We start from the raw sequence: 19,496 nt of genomic DNA, 5'->3' as shown, positions 1-19,496 counted from the left end.
CGTCCGAGCCGCAGCGCGCGGGGTGGTGGTGCTGGTGGCGATTGTCCCCGGAGGGCTTCCTGGAGGAGGGGACTGCTCCCCTGGGGCCCAAGGAGAAGAAATGGGCGGAGAGAACGGAGGGCCACCTTTCGACCAAGTGGGGCCCGGTGCCGGACCCCGGGACAGGCCTGGGACTCCAGACGTGGGTCCTCTCTGATGCCCTCGACCGGGGGCTGGGAACACCTAGAGCCCAGGATCGGACTCTGGTCCCGGGGATTGGGAAACTCCTGATGTAGCCAAAGCGAATGTGGCGCTGAGATCGCCTTCTTTGCGGGCCAGACCGGGAGGGAGCAAGGGGTGCCCAGTTAGGGCACCTTTTTGTCTTGGCCTTTTCTTGACCTTTCCATCCCCATTCCCTGGTCCTGACCCGCTGCTTCTGACCTTCCCCGGCCTTACCCGAAAAGCCTCCCCAGGCCCCTCCCCAACATCAGGGGCCACTTAGGAGTTAGTGGACAGCCCCCAAAGCTGAGTGCAGCTCAGCACTCCCAGGTCCGACTGGGATGCCTCCCCGATCAGTGATGGCTCCACCACCCACCCAGACTCCCTTCTCCCCTCACCTCCCATCAGCTACTGTGGGTCCTTCTATTCTTCCTTCTAGTATCTGCCCGCTTCCATGCTGTCCCCCACCAGGACGCCTGCGGCAGCTTCCCTCCTCTGGTCTCCCTGCCTCCAGCAGGGCCAGCCCACTGCCCCATGCAGTCAGAGGGCTCTGGCTGAGGTAGAGGTGCTGTCACCTCCTCTTTCTCCCAAATGCTGAAAGGCCAATCTTGACCTTCACAGCTCTGGGGCCTGGTCTCTGCCCCTGTGGCCCATTGTCTCCCACTGGGCTGTTGTTGATGCTCAGTGTCTGCCTCTGCAGGCCCACTCTATGCCCCTGTCTGCACTTGGCCTCCAGTGTCCTTCCTGCTCTGCCTGTCACCTGCCCTCACCCAGTGGAGTCTCCCCCAGCCAGAAGGGATGTTTTCCCTCCTTCCCTCTTCCACGATCCCCTCCCCCAGAACATGACCCAGCCCTGACCCAGGCTACGGCCTCCTTCCTGCCCAGGTACCTGCTGGAGCAGCGGGACGTGGAGGTGAATGTGCGGGACAAGTGGGACAGCACCCCCTTGTAAGTGCCAGACAGGCAGGGTGGGTGGCCGGCAGGGGGACTCTTCAGTGCTGATAGCCGCCTGCCCATGCTTCTTTCTTCCCCCAGGTACTACGCTTGCCTGTGTGGGCATGAGGAGCTGGTGCTGTACCTGCTGGCCAATGGTGAGGGAGGGCGGGGGTGGTGAGTGCGTGCGCGTGCGCGTGCCTTCCTGCACACTTGCGACCTCAGGCCACTCCAGTCAGCAAGCACTGCTAGCTCTATTTCAAAACCTGTTCTCTGCCCACTTTGCCCACCTCCACTGCTGCCACCCAGGCCCAGCTACCCACATCTCTCCTTCGACACTGTGCCGGCCTCCCTCCAGCGTCCAGCCTCCTCTCTTGCCTACCTTATAGTGTATTCTTCATGTTGCAGCCAGGTAGATCTTTTCACAACAAATCTGATAGGCTTAAAATCCTCTGAGTTCCCACTGTGTTTAGGTTAAACTAGACTACGTTGCCATGCTCATGAGGTTCCACAGAGTCTGTCCTTCCCTTGTTGGTCTCCTCTCCTGTGGCTCTCCCACCTGCACACCGTTCACGCATATTGGCCTTCTCTGGTGCTCCATGATGCCATACCTGCTCCTGTGCCTGCTCCTGCTCCCCCTTCTGCTCTTGCTTCTGCTCCTGTGCCTGCTCTTCCTTTGCCTGCTTCTACTTCTTCTGCACCTACTCCTGCTCCTGCTCCTCCTGCACCTGCTCCTGCTCCTCCTCCTCCTGCTCCTCCTCCTGTGCCTGCTCCTGTGCCTGCTCCTGCGCCTGCTCCTCCTTCTGCATCTGCTCCTGTGTGTGCACCTGCTTCTCCTTCTATGCCTGACCCAGCTCCCGTTCCTCCTGTGCCTGCTCCTGCTCCTGCTTCTTGCACCTGCTCCTCCTCCTGCGCCTGCTCCTCCTTCTGCACCTGTTCCTGTGCCTGCTCCTCCTGTGCCTGCTTCTACTCCTTCTGCACCTGCTCCTCCTCCTGCACCTGCTCCTTCCACACCTGCTCCTCCTCCTCCTCCTCCTGTGCCTGCTTCTACTCCTTCTGCACCTGCTCCTCCTCCTCCTCCTCCTGTGCCTGCTTCTACTCCTTCTTCACCCACTCCTCCTGTACCTGCTCCTGTGCCTGCACCTGCTTCTATGCTTGAGCCAGCTCCTGTTCCTCCTCTTGCTCCTCTTCCTGCTCCTGTGCTTGCTGCTTCTTATGCTTCTCCTCCTCCTCCTGCTCTTCGTCCTGCTCCTGCCGCTCCTCATGCTCCTCCTGCTTCTGCTCCTGTTCCTCCTCATGCTCCTGCTGCTCCTGCTGCTCCTCTTCCTCCTCCTGCTTCTGCTCCTGTGCCTGCTCCTGCCTCCTGCTCCTTTTCGTGCTCCTCATCCTGCTCCTCCTCATGCTCCTCCTCTTCCATCTGCTCCTCCTCCTGCTCCCACTCCTGCTCCTGCTTCTGTTCCTGCTCCTGCCTCCTGCACCTGCTCTTGCCTCCTGTGCTTGCCTCAGGGCCTTTGCACTTACTGTTCCTTCTGCTTGGACTGCCCTTTCCCAAATCTTTGCTCCTCCTGCTCCTTACTTCATTCAGGTTTCTACATGTCCTCACCACCATACAGTGACCTTCCACAACCCCCTGGGTTTCAGCCACCACCATCCTGTCTCCTCCTGCTTTGTTGTTCTTCACAGAACCTGCCATCATTTGTTAACTGTTCATCGTCCTGCCCACAAGAGTGTAGGTTCAGTGATGGGGGGTGGGGGGTCCTGTGCATACAACAGGGCCAGCCAGAGTCTGCTCTCAAATTGGCGTAGTTTGTAGTATGTGTGAGTGAATATGTGCATATGGGAGTGTTCACAGATGTACCCACCTGATTAGGCCTTGACAGGGAGGATGCTGGGGTCAGAGTGGGCCCAGGATAATTTGGGAAGAGGTCTCCAGGGCCTAGGTGCTCCATGTGTGGGGAGGTGGGGAGCAGGACAGGAGACTAGGATTTCCCAGGCCCCTCCCCAGCTGCAGCCACAGCCCATGACCCTGCTGATGGGTGAGCCCTGCTGCCCCCAGGAGCCCGCTGTGAGGCCAACACCTTTGATGGCGAGCGCTGCCTGTATGGGGCACTGAATGATGCCATCCGCCGGGCTCTGCGTGATTACAAGCAGGTCACAGCCTCCTGCAGACGACGGGATTACTATGACGACTTCCTGCAGCGGTGAGCTGGGGTGGGGTCACACTCAGGGCAGCTGGCATTGCACAGTGGGTCTGCCGTAGTGTGGCGTGCCCCTGCTGAGGGCTCTCCTGAGGGATGGGAGGGGATGGGGGCCGTGCTGAGCATGCCCCCTCCTGGCTCTCCCCTCCCCAGGCTCCTGGAGCAGGGCATCCACAGTGACGTGGTCTTCATAGTGCACGGGAAGCAGTTCCGGGCACACCGCTGCATCCTGGGTGCACGCAGCACCTACTTCGCCAACATGCTGGACACTAAGTGGAAGGGCAAGAGCATCGTGGTCCTTAGACATCCCCTGGTGCGTCCCTCCAGAGTGGCAGAGGGGCAGCCAACTATCTAGGGACAGCGGGGCTTGTGCTGGGCAGTTGCCTCTGACCTTTCCTTCTGGCCATCTCTCTGCCCACAGATCAACCCAGTGGCCTTCGGGGCCCTGCTGCAGTACCTGTACACAGGTGATCCCTGGGTCCAGGGTGGGGTGGGTGGGGACAGTAACAGACCCGGCTTTCTGGACAGCAACAGACCTGGCTGTGGCCTTGGGCTCACCTTTCACCTCTAGGCTGTGCCTCCCGTATTGGGTTGCAAGACAGTGGGCTGGTGTGCCTGCTCAGGAATAGCTTGTCCCTTCCACAAACTGAGTCCCCTCCAGTCTGTCCCTGGGGTCTGTGTAACTCAGGCAGTGGCTCTTGATGGGGAAACCAAGGCAGCAAGGACAGCAACAGTGGGCTGGTGTGCCTGCTCAGGAATAGCTTGTCCCTTCCACAAACTGAGTCCCCTCCTGTCTGTCCCTGGGGTCTGTGTAACTCAGGCAGTGGCTCTTGATGGGGAAACCAAGGCAGCAAGTAGGCCCAGGAGTCCCAGCCTGCAGCCTGGGTAAGAGGGGCCGCCACCCAGGAAACTGTGTGTGCCTGACGCTGGCTGAGGGCCCCTCTCAGGCCCCATCCTCCCTCACCGCATGCAGGCCGCCTGGACATTGGCGTGGAGCACGTCAGTGACTGCGAGCGCCTGGCCAAGCAGTGCCAGCTGTGGGACCTGCTCGGCGACCTGGAGGCCAAGTGTGAGAAGGTGTCCGAGTTTGGTGCGTCTGGGGTTTGGGGTCCAAGACTTTGCACAGTGACTGGCAGGGCTGACTTGGCTCCCTGAGTTGATCTTCCCTTTGCAGTGGCGTCCAAGCCAGGCACGTGTGTGAAGGTGCTGACCATCGAGCCCCCGCCAGCAGACCCCCGACTGCGGGAGGACATGGCACTGCTGGCTGACTGTGCCCTGCCCCCTGAGCTGCGAGTGAGTGCAGGGCAGTGCTGGGCCGGAGGGATGTCTGGGGATGGGGGCTGTGACAGGCAAGTCCCCAACACTTGGGCTCAGCTCCTGTGTGACCTTGGGCCAGCCACGTGCCTTTTCTGAGCCTAGCTGTTCACTTCTGTGAGTGCTCTGCTCTGATAGAGCCGCCTCTGCGTACCAGGGTGACCTCGGAGAGCTGCCCTTCCCATACCCTGATGGCTTCAACAGCTGCCCGGACGTGTGCTTCCAAGTGGCTGGTTGCAGCTTCCTCTGCCACAAGGTGCCTGTTCCCTCCCATCCGCCACCCCCAACCCATTGCACTGAGCCGGGGCCGGCCCCTTGGGAGGCAGACCCTGGCCTGCACACTGCCTGAGCCCAGCCTTCCCCAGGCCTTCTTCTGCGGCCGCAGCGACTACTTCCGGGCCCTGCTGGATGACCACTTTCGGGAGAGTGAGGAGCCAATGGCTGCAGGGGGTCCCCCGGCCATCACCCTGCAAGGCATCTCACCTGACGTCTTTACCCACGTGCTCTATTATGTCTACAGCGACCACACTGAGGTGCAGGGCGTCGGTGGGGCACTAGGACTGGGGTCATGGGGCCCACGTGGGTTTTAATTTCAGGCAGATGGGCCCTTGGTAGTCTGCAGAGCAGAAGCGAGTGACAAGACTCATGTCCTGAGCACAGGACCCTTGGGGAGCCAGGTCAGCNGCACTGAATGATGCCATCCGCCGGGCTCTGCGTGATTACAAGCAGGTCACAGCCTCCTGCAGACGACGGGATTACTATGACGACTTCCTGCAGCGGTGAGCTGGGGTGGGGTCACACTCAGGGCAGCTGGCATTGCACAGTGGGTCTGCCGTAGTGTGGCGTGCCCCTGCTGAGGGCTCTCCTGAGGGATGGGAGGGGATGGGGGCCGTGCTGAGCATGCCCCCTCCTGGCTCTCCCCTCCCCAGGCTCCTGGAGCAGGGCATCCACAGTGACGTGGTCTTCATAGTGCACGGGAAGCAGTTCCGGGCACACCGCTGCATCCTGGGTGCACGCAGCACCTACTTCGCCAACATGCTGGACACTAAGTGGAAGGGCAAGAGCATCGTGGTCCTTAGACATCCCCTGGTGCGTCCCTCCAGAGTGGCAGAGGGGCAGCCAACTATCTAGGGACAGCGGGGCTTGTGCTGGGCAGTTGCCTCTGACCTTTCCTTCTGGCCATCTCTCTGCCCACAGATCAACCCAGTGGCCTTCGGGGCCCTGCTGCAGTACCTGTACACAGGTGACCCCTGGGTCCAGGGTGGGGTGGGTGGGGACAGTAACAGACCCGGCTTTCTGGACAGCAACAGTGGGCTGGTGTGCCTGCTCAGGAATAGCTTGTCCCTTCCACAAACTGAGTCCCCTCCTGTCTGTCCCTGGGGTCTGTGTAACTCAGGCAGTGGCTCTTGATGGGGAAACCAAGGCAGCAAGTAGGCCCAGGAGTCCCAGCCTGCAGCCTGGGTAAGAGGGGCCGCCACCCAGGAAACTGTGTGTGCCTGACGCTGGCTGAGGGCCCCTCTCAGGCCCCATCCTCCCTCACCGCATGCAGGCCGCCTGGACATTGGCGTGGAGCACGTCAGTGACTGCGAGCGCCTGGCCAAGCAGTGCCAGCTGTGGGACCTGCTCGGCGACCTGGAGGCCAAGTGTGAGAAGGTGTCCGAGTTTGGTGCGTCTGGGGTTTGGGGTCCAAGACTTTGCACAGTGACTGGCAGGGCTGACTTGGCTCCCTGAGTTGATCTTCCCTTTGCAGTGGCGTCCAAGCCAGGCACGTGTGTGAAGGTGCTGACCATCGAGCCCCCGCCAGCAGACCCCCGACTGCGGGAGGACATGGCACTGCTGGCTGACTGTGCCCTGCCCCCTGAGCTGCGAGTGAGTGCAGGGCAGTGCTGGGCCGGAGGGATGTCTGGGGATGGGGGCTGTGACAGGCAAGTCCCCAACACTTGGGCTCAGCTCCTGTGTGACCTTGGGCCAGCCACGTGCCTTTTCTGAGCCTAGCTGTTCACTTCTGTGAGTGCTCTGCTCTGATAGAGCCGCCTCTGCGTACCAGGGTGACCTCGGAGAGCTGCCCTTCCCATACCCTGATGGCTTCAACAGCTGCCCGGACGTGTGCTTCCAAGTGGCTGGTTGCAGCTTCCTCTGCCACAAGGTGCCTGTTCCCTCCCATCCGCCACCCCCAACCCATTGCACTGAGCCGGGGCCGGCCCCTTGGGAGGCAGACCCTGGCCTGCACACTGCCTGAGCCCAGCCTTCCCCAGGCCTTCTTCTGCGGCCGCAGCGACTACTTCCGGGCCCTGCTGGATGACCACTTTCGGGAGAGTGAGGAGCCAATGGCTGCAGGGGGTCCCCCGGCCATCACCCTGCAAGGCATCTCACCTGACGTCTTTACCCACGTGCTCTATTATGTCTACAGCGACCACACTGAGGTGCAGGGCGTCGGTGGGGCACTAGGACTGGGGTCATGGGGCCCACGTGGGTTTTAATTTCAGGCAGATGGGCCCTTGGTAGTCTGCAGAGCAGAAGCGAGTGACAAGACTCATGTCCTGAGCACAGGACCCTTGGGGAGCCAGGTCAGCCATGTGGGGCCCAGGGTTCTCCAGCAGGAGGGTGGGTGGGGACTGTAACCCTGAGTTCCCTTAACGGGGAGCCTCGAGCCTCGTGCCTCTGGGTTGCTGCAGATTCCTGGGGTCTGGATTCCCTTGCCACCTCCCTCTGTCACAGCTGCCCTGAGGCATCTCTGACACAAGGCCACGCGAGCAGGAGCAGGTAGCACTAGAAGTTTGTCCTGCTAGGCTATGTGAACATGTGTGCATTTGGGCCACACCACTGTAATAGAGACCCCAAAATGTGGTGGCTTAAAGAAGAGAGTGGTTTGTTTCTCCTTTGTATCTGAGGGGAATGCCCCAGGGCAGGTGGCTTGCTGGGGAACCAGGTTGTTCCCTTCTATCTTGTTGCCTTGCTATGCCCCAGGGCAGGGGCCGCAAACCTTTTCTCTTAAGGTAGACGTTTTAGGCTTTGGGGCCATATGGTCTCTGCCATAGCATCTCAGCTTTGTAGTGTGAAAGCGGATGTAGACGATATGGAGATGATGGGTATGGCTTGTTCTGATAAAGCTTTATTTATAAAAACAGGCTGGATCTGGACCCCAGGCTGTAGTTTACCCACCCTGCCCTGGGGCGTTGTCCTCTGTATATGGAGAGTGGTCACAGGCCAACTCATGCTCTGGGAGGAAGAGGAAGGGCAGGGCGAAAGGCGTCCTTTCTCAGGAGCTCTGGAGGCTGTGCACACATCTCCTGCTCCACTGGGGGGGCCTGGTGGCTGTACTTGCCAGCGAGGGAGGCTGGAAGTGTCTCTGGCCAGGTCTCTGTTACTGGGAGAAGGGGAGAAGGTGCATTGGGACAGGCGGCTGTCTCGTCCACAGCACCCAGTGGTGACATGCACCTCCATTCGCCTCCTACAGCCCCCAACCCCCAGTCCTGTCTCTCAGTGGCCTGCCGGACTCTTTGCTTGGGTTCCCTCCCCAGGCCCAGCCACTCACTGGGTCCTCAGGCCTCCATCCCTCTCTCCTTATTTACTTCATTGCTCCTGCAGTTTGGCCCAGCTCTCTGGCCCCTGCCATCTGGGGTCCACCTTGGCCTATCCTGAGAAACTCCCTCCTGAAGGAGCTTTGTCACCCCAAGGGCACCTTCTTAATGACTCAGAACATGGATTGGGCTCTAAGCCTGGGCTGATGCTGGATTAGCCCCTCATGAGCTGTGTGATCTTGGGCAGGTTGCTTAACTGCTCTGTGCCTCAGTTTTCTTCTCTAGAAAATGTGACTGACACTGGTCATTACTTCCTAAGGTCTTGTGCAAATGAGCATGTTATCTCAGGTAAGGTACATGGCATGGTGCCTGGCACACAGTAAACACCAGGCACATAGCCGGTGATGTGGCAGCAGAGGCTCCCTCACCTTTGTCTCCAGCCTGCTCGCTGTGGCCTCCAAAGTCTGGACCGAAGCTGGCACGTGTCCCTCCCCAGTGTGGGCTGTGACTGTGGGGTACTTCGTGCATGCACGGAGAGGTGGTAGTTACTCCCCACTCTCGGCAGGGGCCCTGCTTCAGTCTTGAATAGTCTCACTTCCTAACAGCCTTTTGAGGCAGGCGTGATTATCTGTGCCTCACAAAGGAGGAAACTGAGGCTCAGAGAAGCAGAGTGCCTTGCCCAGGGTCCCACAGCTGAAAGCATGAGAGCCCAGGTCTGTGTGATTCAGAGCTCCTGCCCTTCCCTTGGGAGGCTCTGCCCGAGGCGTGGCATGCCTGGTCTCCCCTGCCCCCTTGTAGTCCCATGGATCCCTGTGGGAACATGGGCAGGGAGCTTCCGCTCCCACTCAAAGCCACCACCCTCTCCCTGGCAGGTCCCAGCCCTGGCCACTGAGCCTTGAGAGCCCTTGGTGACCTGGGATGAACCTCACCCCCTCTTTTACTGCAGCTGCTGCCCGAGGTGGCCTACAACGTGCTGAGCGTGGCTGACATGTACCTGTTGCCGGGCCTGAAGAGGCTGTGTGGCCGCAGCCTGGCCCAGCTGCTGGACGAGGACAGCGTGGTGGGGGTGTGGCGTGTAGCCAAGCTGTTCTGCCTGGCGCGGCTGGAGGACCAGTGCACTGAGTACATGGCCAAGGTCATCGAGAAGGTGGGCCAGCGGCCCCACAGCGGGTGGCAGAGGAGTAAGGGTGGGCGTGCAGCCTGCGCTGAGCCGGCCGGCCTGTCCCACAGCTGGTGGAGCGGGAGGACTTCGTGGAGGCGGTGAGGGAGGAGGCGGCGGCAGTTGCGGCCCGTCAGGAGACAGACTCCATCCCGCTGGTGGACGACATCCGCTTCCACGTGGCCAGCACAGTGCAGACCTACAGTGCCATTGAGGAGGCGCAGCAGCGGCTGCAAGCGCTTGAGGACCTGCTCGTGTCCATTGGCCTGGACTGCTGAGTCCCCGCCAGCTGTCTTGAGGACAAGCGTGTGTGTGTGTGTCTGCATCTGCGGCTGCTCATCCTGCTCCTCACATACTTGAGGGCCCCACCATGGGCCAAGGTGGTCCAGTGGGGCTCCCCTCATGAGCCTGGGGACCCCAGGGGAGGTCTCCTCGGGATGAGCCCCCTCCCCCAATGCACAAGCCTGCCCCCAAGACTCTGGGGCTGGGCACCACTCAGGGAAAGCTGAGGTAGGGGCGGGCTTTGGTCTCCTCCCTGGCCCTCCCAGGACTGGGCCAGGCCTGGACGCCTCTCTGAGCCAGCTGCTCCCACACACACGGCCAGTCAGGACGGGCTAGGAAGAGACCATGTGTGGCAATAAAGCTTGAATTTGCTGTGGGAACCTGAACCTGTGTCCCAGGGCGTGGCTGAGGAGGTGGGGCTTTTTGAGGACCTGCTCGTGTCCATTGGCCTGGACTGCTGAGTCCCCGCCAGCTGTCTTGAGGACAAGCGTGTGTGTGTGTGTCTGCATCTGCGGCTGCTCATCCTGCTCCTCACATACTTGAGGGCCCCACCATGGGCCAAGGTGGTCCAGTGGGGCTCCCCTCATGAGCCTGGGGACCCCAGGGGAGGTCTCCTCGGGATGAGCCCCCTCCCCCAATGCACAAGCCTGCCCCCAAGACTCTGGGGCTGGGCACCACTCAGGGAAAGCTGAGGTAGGGGCGGGCTTTGGTCTCCTCCCTGGCCCTCCCAGGACTGGGCCAGGCCTGGACGCCTCTCTGAGCCAGCTGCTCCCACACACACGGCCAGTCAGGACGGGCTAGGAAGAGACCATGTGTGGCAATAAAGCTTGAATTTGCTGTGGGAACCTGAACCTGTGTCCCAGGGCGTGGCTGAGGAGGTGGGGCTTTTGCAGCAAGAGCTGGTGAGGAGCAAGCGGGGGCTCTAGAGTTGGGGCTCGGACCTCCTCACTGGCACCGCTCCTCTTGAGGTGCGTGAGGGGCTGCCTGGGCGCCCAGCAGAGGCAGGTTCAGAGCTCTGGCCAAGGAGACCCAGACATCTGCGGCTGATCCCAGCCCTGGCCTGGGCCCAGCCTGGCTCCCTCCACTCCCCGCCCGCTCTGGCCTCTGGCTGTTGGGGGCCTCATTGCAGGAGAGGGGCTGGGGGCTGAAACAACCATTTTCTCTCTGCCCAGGGCCAGTCTCCTCCACAGACTCCCATCCCACTGCTCTGGCCTCTGGCTGTTGGGGGCCTCATTGCAGGAGAGGGGCTGAGGGCTGAAACAACCATTTTCTCTCTGCCCAGGGCCAGTCTCCTCCACAGACTCCCATCCCACACCATCCTGCCTTTTCAACTCAGAGTGGCACACAGCCCTGGGCAGGGAGAGGAGTGTGTGACGGCTCCTCGGGCCTCTGCTACTGGGTGTCTGGCTCACCCTGTGGCTGTTTTGCAGGTCTTCATGCCTTTTTACTGTGTCATTTTCTAGAACTTTTTATGTTTTTTTCTCTCCCTCCCCAGTGTTTTTTCATCTGTTTTCCTCTTGCGCGTTAGTTGCATGGGGGAAACTGTCAGGTCTGCAGTGACCATAATGAGTGCCCAGCTGGGACAGTTATCCGGCAGTAGGGGAGGAGGGTGATGAGTATGTTGGACAGGTGTGGAGGGAGGCGGCCTCTGGCAGCCCAGTAGGTGGGGATGGTTCACATGGTCAGAGGCCGGAGTTCCCTCCATGGCACTGCATTTTACTACCTGGTCACCGCTCTTTGCCCCAGTTTGCCCACCTGTAGATTGGGAATGATTATAAAGTAACTCCCTCCTGGCTTGGAATGTTGCTGAGTTGTTATTTGAGAAGGGCTTTGCACAGCAACTGACTTATGATGATCCTGGTGTGTTTGTTGAGTTCCACCCAGTGGAGGTGGGGGCAGGGGAAGGACAGGGGCTGACTTGCATTTTTGAAAGTTCTCTCTGGTTGCCCTGGAGCGCACAGATAGGAGGTGTGGGGCCGAGGCTACCACAGGCCCCACCGCAGACCATACTAACCCTGAGTGAGCCACGAATATAAGAGGGATTTAAACACTTAAAGGAAAAATCTTTTAAATTACTATGCATTTCTTTTAATATGTATTGGGGGGATATGAGCTGGCACATCAAACCCATCTTTTTTACAGATGTTATTTGAAATCATATACAGTTTCTACTTTTCAACAGATTTGAAGTAAAAACACTAGTGAGGAGTGTTTCAGGAGAAATACTCTGGAGTTGATATTTCAGTGTTTCACTGATGAACAGCAGATGTGGTCAGACACACCAGCCAAGGCATCCGTACAAGACTGGCCACCCCCAGGAGCAAGGGGGCAGCACTCCCCAGCCCCCCTGTCCCTCAGTTCGGTCCCAGGGGGGCCGCCAGGGCGATGAGAGGCACTTGTGGATGAAGGTGCTGGATGCAGTGCTGCGAGGAAACAGGAAACCTTGCAAACAGCCTCAGTGAATGGTCAGTGGGGGAGGGGATTGCAGCAAGTAAACGTGCTGGAGCTTTCTGTGGCCATAAAGACGGTCAGCACGGCATCCGTCCCTGAGGAGCGGTGAGGTCACGCGAGCTGCACCATGGAGCGCCCCTCAGGATCACAGAGGAAGTCGGGGAGGTTCCATCTGATTTCTCTTTAGTTTCTATAATGCTGTTGTACTACTCTTAGAATTAAAAGAACACACGTCCCTCACATAACTTAAATTCATTCCTGCTTCTAAGTGAAAAAAATCGTTGAATCAGAAATATTTCCATTTTATTTTGTTGAAAAAACTATATGCGTTCTATCCTAACTCAAGATACCCCTACATTTTCCACAGATAGAAAAATAAATCAATTGAGCAGTGACAGAGTGAGCAACGATTGAAAGGAAATAAGCAGTTTTGCACAAGGAATGGAACACGGGGACACTGTGCCCTTGGAGGGAAGGCCGAGGACTGCAAGGAGGGTGGGGGGGCCTTGACCCTGCAGCCAAAGAAGTCACAGTGAGGACCCCGCCTTTATCTAAAAGGTGGATATTTGGTTCATCATGAGCTTTTTCAATTAATTTTGCTTTTTAAAACATTACATTAAGGTAGTCTTTTCTTGATGACTTAAGATTCTCGGTGCCCCTTGAGTATTGTGTCCCAGGTGACTGCCTTACGTGCCTCACCTAGCCCAGCCCTGAGCTGAGTCTGTAATAAAAAATAAGAACTTACTGTTCCATCCATCCTGTAGAACGAGGATGCTTCAAGAAATTCATGGAAAGACTTGTATTATATTTAATTCTATTTTTCCATAAACTTTTCGATGTCCCCTTGTATACCCCCCACCTGAAAAAAAAAGGAAAAGGATCTGGAGTGTCTGCAGACGCTCTGTCCTGCACCTGGAGAGCTCTGCGTGGCCTTCAGTGCGCTCCTGCTGCAGCTGCCTGAGCAGTAGAAGCAGGGCTGGGGCTCTGTGTGGCCACGGGCATCTCCACGTCAGGGGCTGGGAGTGAGAGGGTCAGAGTGCTCTAGCCAGGATTAGGGGCAACCCTATTTCCTGCAGCAGAAATTCGTCACTTAGGAAAATTGAAAATAAACCAGACACTTATATTTTATGCCCTGAGAACTAAAGTGAGAGCTTCCAGCTGGAGTCAGACCAAGAAGATTCCCCATTGTGTGCCCTCTTCCCGGTATGCAGGTGTCCAGGCCAAGGTTGCTGGCTTCTTCAGGCCTCACCTACCGGACTGTCACCTGGCTGTAGAGCTGTGAGGTCACATGAGGAACATGTGGCAGACCAAGTGCAGGCAGGAGTATTGAACTAAAATGATAGGATTGTAAATTTAGTGTGTAATTCATAGTTTCAGAATTAGGTTGATTTAAAACTAGAGGTGTACCCTACTCTAACAAATGTTAAAATAGACTAATGTAAGAAAGAAAAATGGGCATGGAGGCCCTGGGTTTGAAACACAGCTCAGTTATACCTAACCTAACCTAACCTAGCCCACACTTGCCCTCCCGAGCAGTGAAAGCTCCCTTGTGCTTTCCAGCTCCCCGACAGACTGGATTGATCCTGATGCATGAAAATGGGCATGGAGGCCCTGGGTTTGAAACACAGCTCAGTTATACCTAACCTAACCTAACCTAGCCCACACTTGCCCTCCTGAGCAGTGAAAGCTCCCTTGTGCTTTCCAGCTCCCCGACAGACTGGATTGATCCTGATGCATTCGGGGCACCGGCTTGGCCTCCACGTGTTGTCACTTTCCCAATTTTATTTTTTAGTTGAACCATCCCTGGGCCTTGGTCTTTTGTCTTCCTCTCTGGTTGTCATCTGCCTGAGGTCCTCGGGACACTGGTGAGCCCTGAGGTGTGACTGGCCTGCTGGTCTCTCCCCTGTCTGGGCACGATGGCCAATGACAGTTGTCCCTCCTCTTCCGATGACTGCAGCCCAAACCAGGAGTCTGGCTGTGACTGGCATGGGTGGAGTCAGGAGCCATTCTCTTCCTGGAGAAGCCATCCCCTCTGCGGTGTTTGCGAGCATGTGCCCATGTCTTGCCCCTTGGTGGGCTCTATTGGGCCCTTGGGGAAGGAACGTCTGTGCTGCGGGTCTCAGAGGCAGGGACTTGTGAAGGAAGTGTCTGCGGGTGCTCAGGCCCCAGTGGGCCCTTAGGCAACACAGGTCCCTGCTTATGGCTTAAGACTTGAGAGTTGCTCAACCCAGACTCCAGCTCAGCCTCTTGCACTACCCTTGAGCAAATCACTGTATTCCTCAGAGCCTCGGTTTAGTTATCTGTCTAAATGGGAGCAGCACCTCCCACCACCCAAAGCTGGTGTGAATCTTAAGTGGGGTGCTGATGAGGAGTTCCCAGCAGACTCAACTAATGTGAATTTCCATCCCTTCCCAGAAGACAGCACAAGCCATGTGGGCAGACTTTGTAACCTTTCCTGATCTGTAGAGTTTTTTGGAGATGTAGGTGTGATTCTTAACGTTGTCTTCCAATTCCCTGGCCCTCAAATTTAGTTGGTCACCAAACCCTATTGGTTTTACCCCTTCAGTAGCTGCTGGTTCGGTCTCCCCTTTCCAGTCCCCACTGCCACAGCCCTGGTCAGGCTGTTGCCTCGCCTCCCTGCCCTTCTCTGCTGCTGCTGGTATCCTCCTAGGCTGCTCTTCAGGCCCGGGCCTCCCTCGGTACAAGCCTCAATGTGCGCATTTCACTCCTGGGGCACAGCCACCAATGTCCCTCGTGTCTGAACTCCTTCCAGTTTTTGGCCAGCTCACGGCTCATTCCCCAGTCCCCCTGCATTTAGCTGTGGCCGTGCTGCGGGTCCTAGACGCAAGCAGAAATACTAGGTGTGATTTTAAATTTCTGCTTCACCCCTTGAAAGGTGCATGCCCGCCCCTGTCCTCTTCTCCCCTCCCGCTGGCTGGAAAGAGGATGCGGTGTCTGGGGCTGGAGCAACTGTGCTGGCCCCTGGGCTGAAGGCCAGTGTGCTCAAGACTGCAGGGCAGCCAGCTAGAGGGTCTGAGAAGGTGAGAGATGGGAGGAGAGCGAGGCCGTGGCTGCTGCCTCCCTGCAAGCCTGCATTTTAGTCATGGCTGTGTCCTCCACCCAAAGCCACAGTCCTGGCAGGTGGCCACAGTGACAGCTCTCTGTGTGTCGGTCAGCGCCCCTCTGTGGCTAGTCCCTGGTGGTGCACCATCCTGTTGGCCCCTTTAACTACACCATCCTTGGTCTGCTGCTACTGAGGGTGCCCTCTGTTGCCTGTGGGGACCCCGACAGAACATGCCTTCACTCCTGAGCCCCAGGCATCTGAAAGTCTCTTTCCCGCAGTCCCCTGACTGCCCCCGCCCACTCGTGCTCCCCTTCCTGCTTCTGGAAAACCGTGTTGGCCCTCGTCCCTGTCCCATCAGACAGACACTCCCGGGGACCCTGTGGAAGCAGAGGTCCCATGCAGAGGTGCTCTAGGGGAGGGGACAGAGAGCTCCGGGGGGCCAGGGAAGGGCACAGGCACACGGGCTTCACTGAGAAGGTGGTTGTGGGGACCCCGCGGAGGAGGAGAGGGTGGAGTTGGAGGCCTCGGTGAGGGGTCCGGGAGGATTCTGAGCAGGGAGGGGCTGGTCTGGCTCACATTTTTACAGCCCCTTTGGTGGCCCTGGGGAAACAGACTGAAGGCTGTGTAGGAGGGCGTGGGGACCACCCCTCCAGGCTGCTGTGGCTGTCCCTCAGGAGCTGGGAGCTGGTGGTGGCAGTGGAGGGGCTGGGGGGAGCAACATGAGCCTGTGCTTTGGAGGTGGAGCTGGGGGGTCAGATGTGGGGATAGAGCGGAGCTGGGGGCAATGTCAAGCAGCAGCAGTCGGGTTCCCGTGCTGAGGTGCAGGGGCACGTGGGTGGAGGCAGGTGAAGATGCAAGCTTGTTTGGGGACGTGTCCAGTGCCGTGTGGGACTGTGGAGGAAGCAGCTGGCCACAAGGCCAGGGCTGGGGCCTGGGCTCCCTCATCCCCAGCGATGGAGATGAGTCTGAGAATGTGTGCGAATGCATCTGCTCCTGGGCAGCAGACCCCACATGTGGATGGGAGAAAATAAAATCCACACATCGACCCAGGCCCTGTGGCGGTGACTGGCACAGGCAGAGCTCAGCCAAGACTCTGTGCTCCTTGAAAAGGGCCTGTTCTCTGCAAGGAATGTTGTCATCAGGATCAGAGGCCCACTGCAACAGAAAGGCAGGCGGGCAGCATTCAGAAAACATCTGGTTTATTAGGATTAGCTGTAGCATACATTGGTTCCTTTAATAGTTCTAAACAGATACACATCCCCCCTAACGGTACACATGGAGGGCTGTGACAGCTGCAGTGGTAACAACGAACTGATACATCGCTTAGAAAATCACCGTGGTCCTAATAGGTTATGTGAGCAATCGGCGAGAGAAAGAAAAGACAGTGCAAGACAGAAGCCTCGTGGGGCCTGGAAGTGGGATATTGAGAGTTTCTGGAGCGTCCTTCAGGGCCCTCACAGGAGCCCCAGTGCTGTCCAAAGGCTGAGGGGGCAGCGGGGGCTGCTGCAGAAGGGTGGAGGCTGCCCGCTCCCCTCCCCCCATCTCTGCAAAGGAACTGGGGCCTGGCTGCAGGTGGCACTGTTTCCTAAAAACGTTTTCAGGCATGAAACCCATTTATGTATGGACCAGCATTACCTCTGGGCTGCTGGGGAAGGTGCTTGTTCACATCTGTGCTTGGGCCTGGTGCCCCAGGCCGGGTGTGGACCAGCTGCATCTCTGTGCCCCTCCCTGGCCTTTGCCATCCTCTTGCCTTCTCAAGGCCAAGCCATGCATGACGTAGCATCCCTTCCAAACCCAAGTCCGTCCACACCCTGCAATGGCACGACTTTGAAGCGCAGAGTGTTGGCCCAGAGCCATCAATATTGAGAATGAACTCAACTCAAGGCTCACATATCTTCCCAAAGACAGGGCTCACAGCTCTGGCGTGGCCTCTGTGAGATATCACTGCACTGGCTCCCAACTCAGCATGTGCATGTGGCCTGTAGACATCCCCCGTCCCCTCTTCCAGATTATGTGAGACAGTCCCAATTTCAGATAATTTTTTTTCTTTTTAATATTGGCAACTCTTTAACCAGACATGAAAAGGCTGTTGAATTTGTATGTGTCTCTGTAAGAGCTTTCATATAAATAAAGCCATGCATCTGAAAGTGTCCTTGGTTGAACCATGTGCCTGAAATTTAATATAGGAAATGGTATTGCCATCACATGCTTCTGGGAGAGGTGATGGGGGCAGGGGGTGCGGACTCTGTGTGACCTGCACTATCACTGCTCCTGGTGACAATTACAGATCTGATCCCAGGAGCGTTTCAGTTTTCAGATGGGATTTCTGCTTTCCCTCGTCTGAGAGGCAAAAACACATGGCCGCCTGCATGTCCCGGGCTCACTGAGCAGGCAGGGCCTGAGCTCTCTCGGTGCAACTTTACATTTTTCTCCTCCAAAGAGAAGCCATAGAAATGTCAAGACAAAGGAAGCCGCTGTCTGAGGTGCCTGGGCTGGTCAGCACACAGCCTCTGCCTGCCCCGCGGGCCACTCCTGAGGGGCAGGTCAAGAGCACACACCCCCGCACCCAGGGCACAGAGTGGTCATCAGCAGGGTGGCCAGCTCTTGGCCCTACCATGGTGCAGTCAGGTCACTGGAGGAAGGGCAGAGGGGCTCCCCTCTCCAGGGACCCAGAATAAGCCCTGAGAAGAACAGGGCATGGGTGAGGGGCAGCAGTTCCCGCTGCTGGAAGAACAAGGGCCCGAACCACTGACCCCAGCCCCCGTGTCGAGGAGCCCTGGCAGGGGGTGGCCACCTCCTCCGCAGCCCTGGGGCCCCTGGATCGCACCTTCCGTGGGGGTTATGGTGGCAGTGCCCCCACCCAGGGTCATATTCACGCTAAGCAGCCTCTTGAGGTAACATCAAGTCCCAATTTGAAGGTGAAAGCGTTCCGGAGGTGGGCAGGGATCCTCAATTATTGCTGGCACTAAGTGAGGCCAAGGGCAGGGCCGGGTGGAGCTGGCACCTGAGAAGGGCAGACCAGGCTGGGGCTTCTGTTTTAGCGAGCCTGGCACTGTGTCCTGCTGTGGCCTGGGCAGGGTGGGGGCCGCCCCGTCCCTGCTCTCAGTCTAAATGCTCCATGCAGCCCTGGGTGGGGAGGCCAGGCCTGCCGCGGTGCTGGGACTCTCTTCTGCCACCAGAGGTAGCTGTGCTGCCAGCCCTGAGACTTGCGGACAGGCCCAGGCTCAGCGACACTCCTGCAGGCTGCCACTGCTCCCCAGGCCCTCACCTGCAGGAAGGTCCCGGTCTCGTCCCCCTCTCAGGCTGCCGGTTTCAAGCTCCCCTAACTCCCACCCCCCTGCCCCTCAAAATAGCCTCTGCTTTAGAATATATGTTATATAATAGACATTTCACCTTCAGTGCAATCCTCCGTCATAGCATCAGGTAAGAGTAGTCACGCGAGGAAAGGCAGCCTCTTTGAATACACACAGCACTCAGCGGGCACCTCCTGGCAGGAGGGCAGGGGAGCAGGAGGAGAGTCTTTGCGGGCTCACCCCCTCCTCGACAGAGGCTCCTGGTGGCTGCTCATTTTAAGGAAGTGCCTGGCATTCTCTGGGCCTCGGAGGGGCATATGAGTCTGGCTCTATGAAGACACCAGCCACCTTGTCACACGGCCAGAGGAAGGCCATAGAGTTGCGGCTGCTGCGGGGAGACTAGGGGGAGAGCTCGAGGGGCTGGGCAGGAGGGGAGACTCCTCCAGTTGTTGCAGTCTGGTGTCCCGAAACACCAGGAATTCCGGGGAACCTTGCGGCAGCTGGGAGAGGCGGGGCAGAGGCTTTGCTTTTGTTTAAAAGGATATTTCCCTCTGTAGAAAATCACCTTTACTCTTCTCTCTTTTTATTTCTGCATAAAGTGTCCACTTCCTAAGGTAGATCCAGTGGCCCATAGTCTAATATAAAGTAAAAATGTCTTTTTGTTGTTTTAGTAAATTGTGCTAGGGATTCCCCCAATTCATAATTTATTTTTTCAAGCCACATCTGTGAAGCCATCTCTGCCCTTCCTCTGCCTGCTTCCCCCAGACTGAGCTGGTTGTCCGGCCAGTGCGTTCAGGGTGAGGACCGGGTTCCTGCCGCGGCTGTCCTTTGAGAGACCCACATGTTTATTTCGTGGAAGACAGAGTTGGTTACTTCAGGAAGCTCCTTGTGGAGAACATGGTAGGCACCTTCGTAAATCTGCAATTAGAGAGAGACCAGGAATCAGGGCTACACCATCAGAAATGGCAGGTGGAGTGGGGAGGCCCTGAGCAGGGGACAGGAGTCTGCAGTGTCACCCAGACCCTCTCCCAATGCCCTGAGAACTTGGCACTGACCTTATTACGGGGCCAACACCTTTTGATC

The 19,496-nt window shown here is 57.9% G+C and overlaps 3 protein-coding genes across 5 annotated transcripts in view; 2 read left to right on the top strand and 1 right to left on the bottom strand.

Moving 5' to 3' along the window:
• The first annotated feature begins 65 nt into the window (after positions 1–65).
• Positions 66–1,798, top strand: LOC103587084 (BTB/POZ domain-containing protein At2g04740-like). Its single transcript, XM_008568486.1, has 3 exons — positions 66–1,146; positions 1,234–1,289; positions 1,441–1,798. The coding sequence occupies exons 1-3, from the start codon at positions 908–910 to the stop codon at positions 1,518–1,520; spliced, it is 375 nt and encodes a 124-aa protein (XP_008566708.1). The 5' UTR covers positions 66–907; the 3' UTR covers positions 1,521–1,798.
• Positions 1,799–3,175: 1,377 nt separating this feature from the next.
• ABTB1 (ankyrin repeat and BTB (POZ) domain containing 1) lies at positions 3,176–9,991 on the top strand. 2 transcript variants are annotated; one of them, XM_008568487.1, is made up of 9 exons: positions 3,176–3,332; positions 3,483–3,642; positions 3,751–3,796; positions 4,303–4,419; positions 4,504–4,622; positions 4,801–4,899; positions 5,009–5,176; positions 9,111–9,311; positions 9,395–9,991. In XM_008568487.1, exons 2-9 carry the CDS (start codon positions 3,589–3,591, stop codon positions 9,599–9,601), a joined length of 1,011 nt encoding a protein of 336 aa, XP_008566709.1. In that variant the 5' UTR covers positions 3,176–3,332; positions 3,483–3,588; the 3' UTR covers positions 9,602–9,991. The 2 variants fall into 2 exon arrangements, with proteins under 2 accessions (XP_008566709.1, XP_008566710.1); XM_008568488.1 differs by lacking the exons at positions 3,176–3,332; positions 3,483–3,642; positions 3,751–3,796; ... (2 more) ...; positions 4,801–4,899; positions 5,009–5,176 and adding exons at positions 5,334–5,422; positions 5,573–5,732; positions 5,841–5,886; ... (2 more) ...; positions 6,691–6,789; positions 6,899–7,066.
• Positions 9,992–16,302: 6,311 nt separating this feature from the next.
• The window catches only part of MGLL (monoglyceride lipase), a 125,988-nt gene continuing 122,794 nt past the window's right edge, over positions 16,303–19,496 (bottom strand). For both annotated transcript variants that reach the window (XM_008568485.1, XM_008568483.1), the window contains exon 8: positions 16,303–19,331. In XM_008568485.1, the coding sequence (XP_008566707.1) occupies positions 19,206–19,331 (126 nt within the window). In that variant the 3' untranslated portion in view covers positions 16,303–19,205. The remainder of the gene's footprint in view (positions 19,332–19,496) is intronic.

The sequence above is a fragment of the Galeopterus variegatus genome, unplaced genomic scaffold (assembly GCF_000696425.1).
Source record: "Galeopterus variegatus unplaced genomic scaffold, G_variegatus-3.0.2 Scaffold415, whole genome shotgun sequence".
Lineage (NCBI taxonomy): Eukaryota > Metazoa > Chordata > Mammalia > Dermoptera > Cynocephalidae > Galeopterus > Galeopterus variegatus.
This window is presented reverse-complemented; position numbering and strand designations above follow the sequence as displayed.

Bases quoted from the DNA above. Each gene is read 5' to 3' on its own strand.
- ABTB1 (XM_008568487.1), top strand. From the start codon at position 3,589: ATGCTGGACACTAAGTGGAAGGGCAAGAGCATCGTGGTCCTTAGACAT. The intron at 4,420-4,503 runs GTGCGTCTGGGG...TTCCCTTTGCAG, and splicing joins TGAGAAGGTGTCCGAGTTTG to TGGCGTCCAAGCCAGGCACG. The intron at 4,623-4,800 runs GTGAGTGCAGGG...TCTGCGTACCAG, and splicing joins CCCTGCCCCCTGAGCTGCGA to GGTGACCTCGGAGAGCTGCC.
- LOC103587084 (XM_008568486.1), top strand. From the start codon at position 908: ATGCCCCTGTCTGCACTTGGCCTCCAGTGTCCTTCCTGCTCTGCCTGT. The intron at 1,147-1,233 runs GTAAGTGCCAGA...TTCTTCCCCCAG, and splicing joins AAGTGGGACAGCACCCCCTT to GTACTACGCTTGCCTGTGTG. The intron at 1,290-1,440 runs GTGAGGGAGGGC...GCTGCCACCCAG, and splicing joins GCTGTACCTGCTGGCCAATG to GCCCAGCTACCCACATCTCT.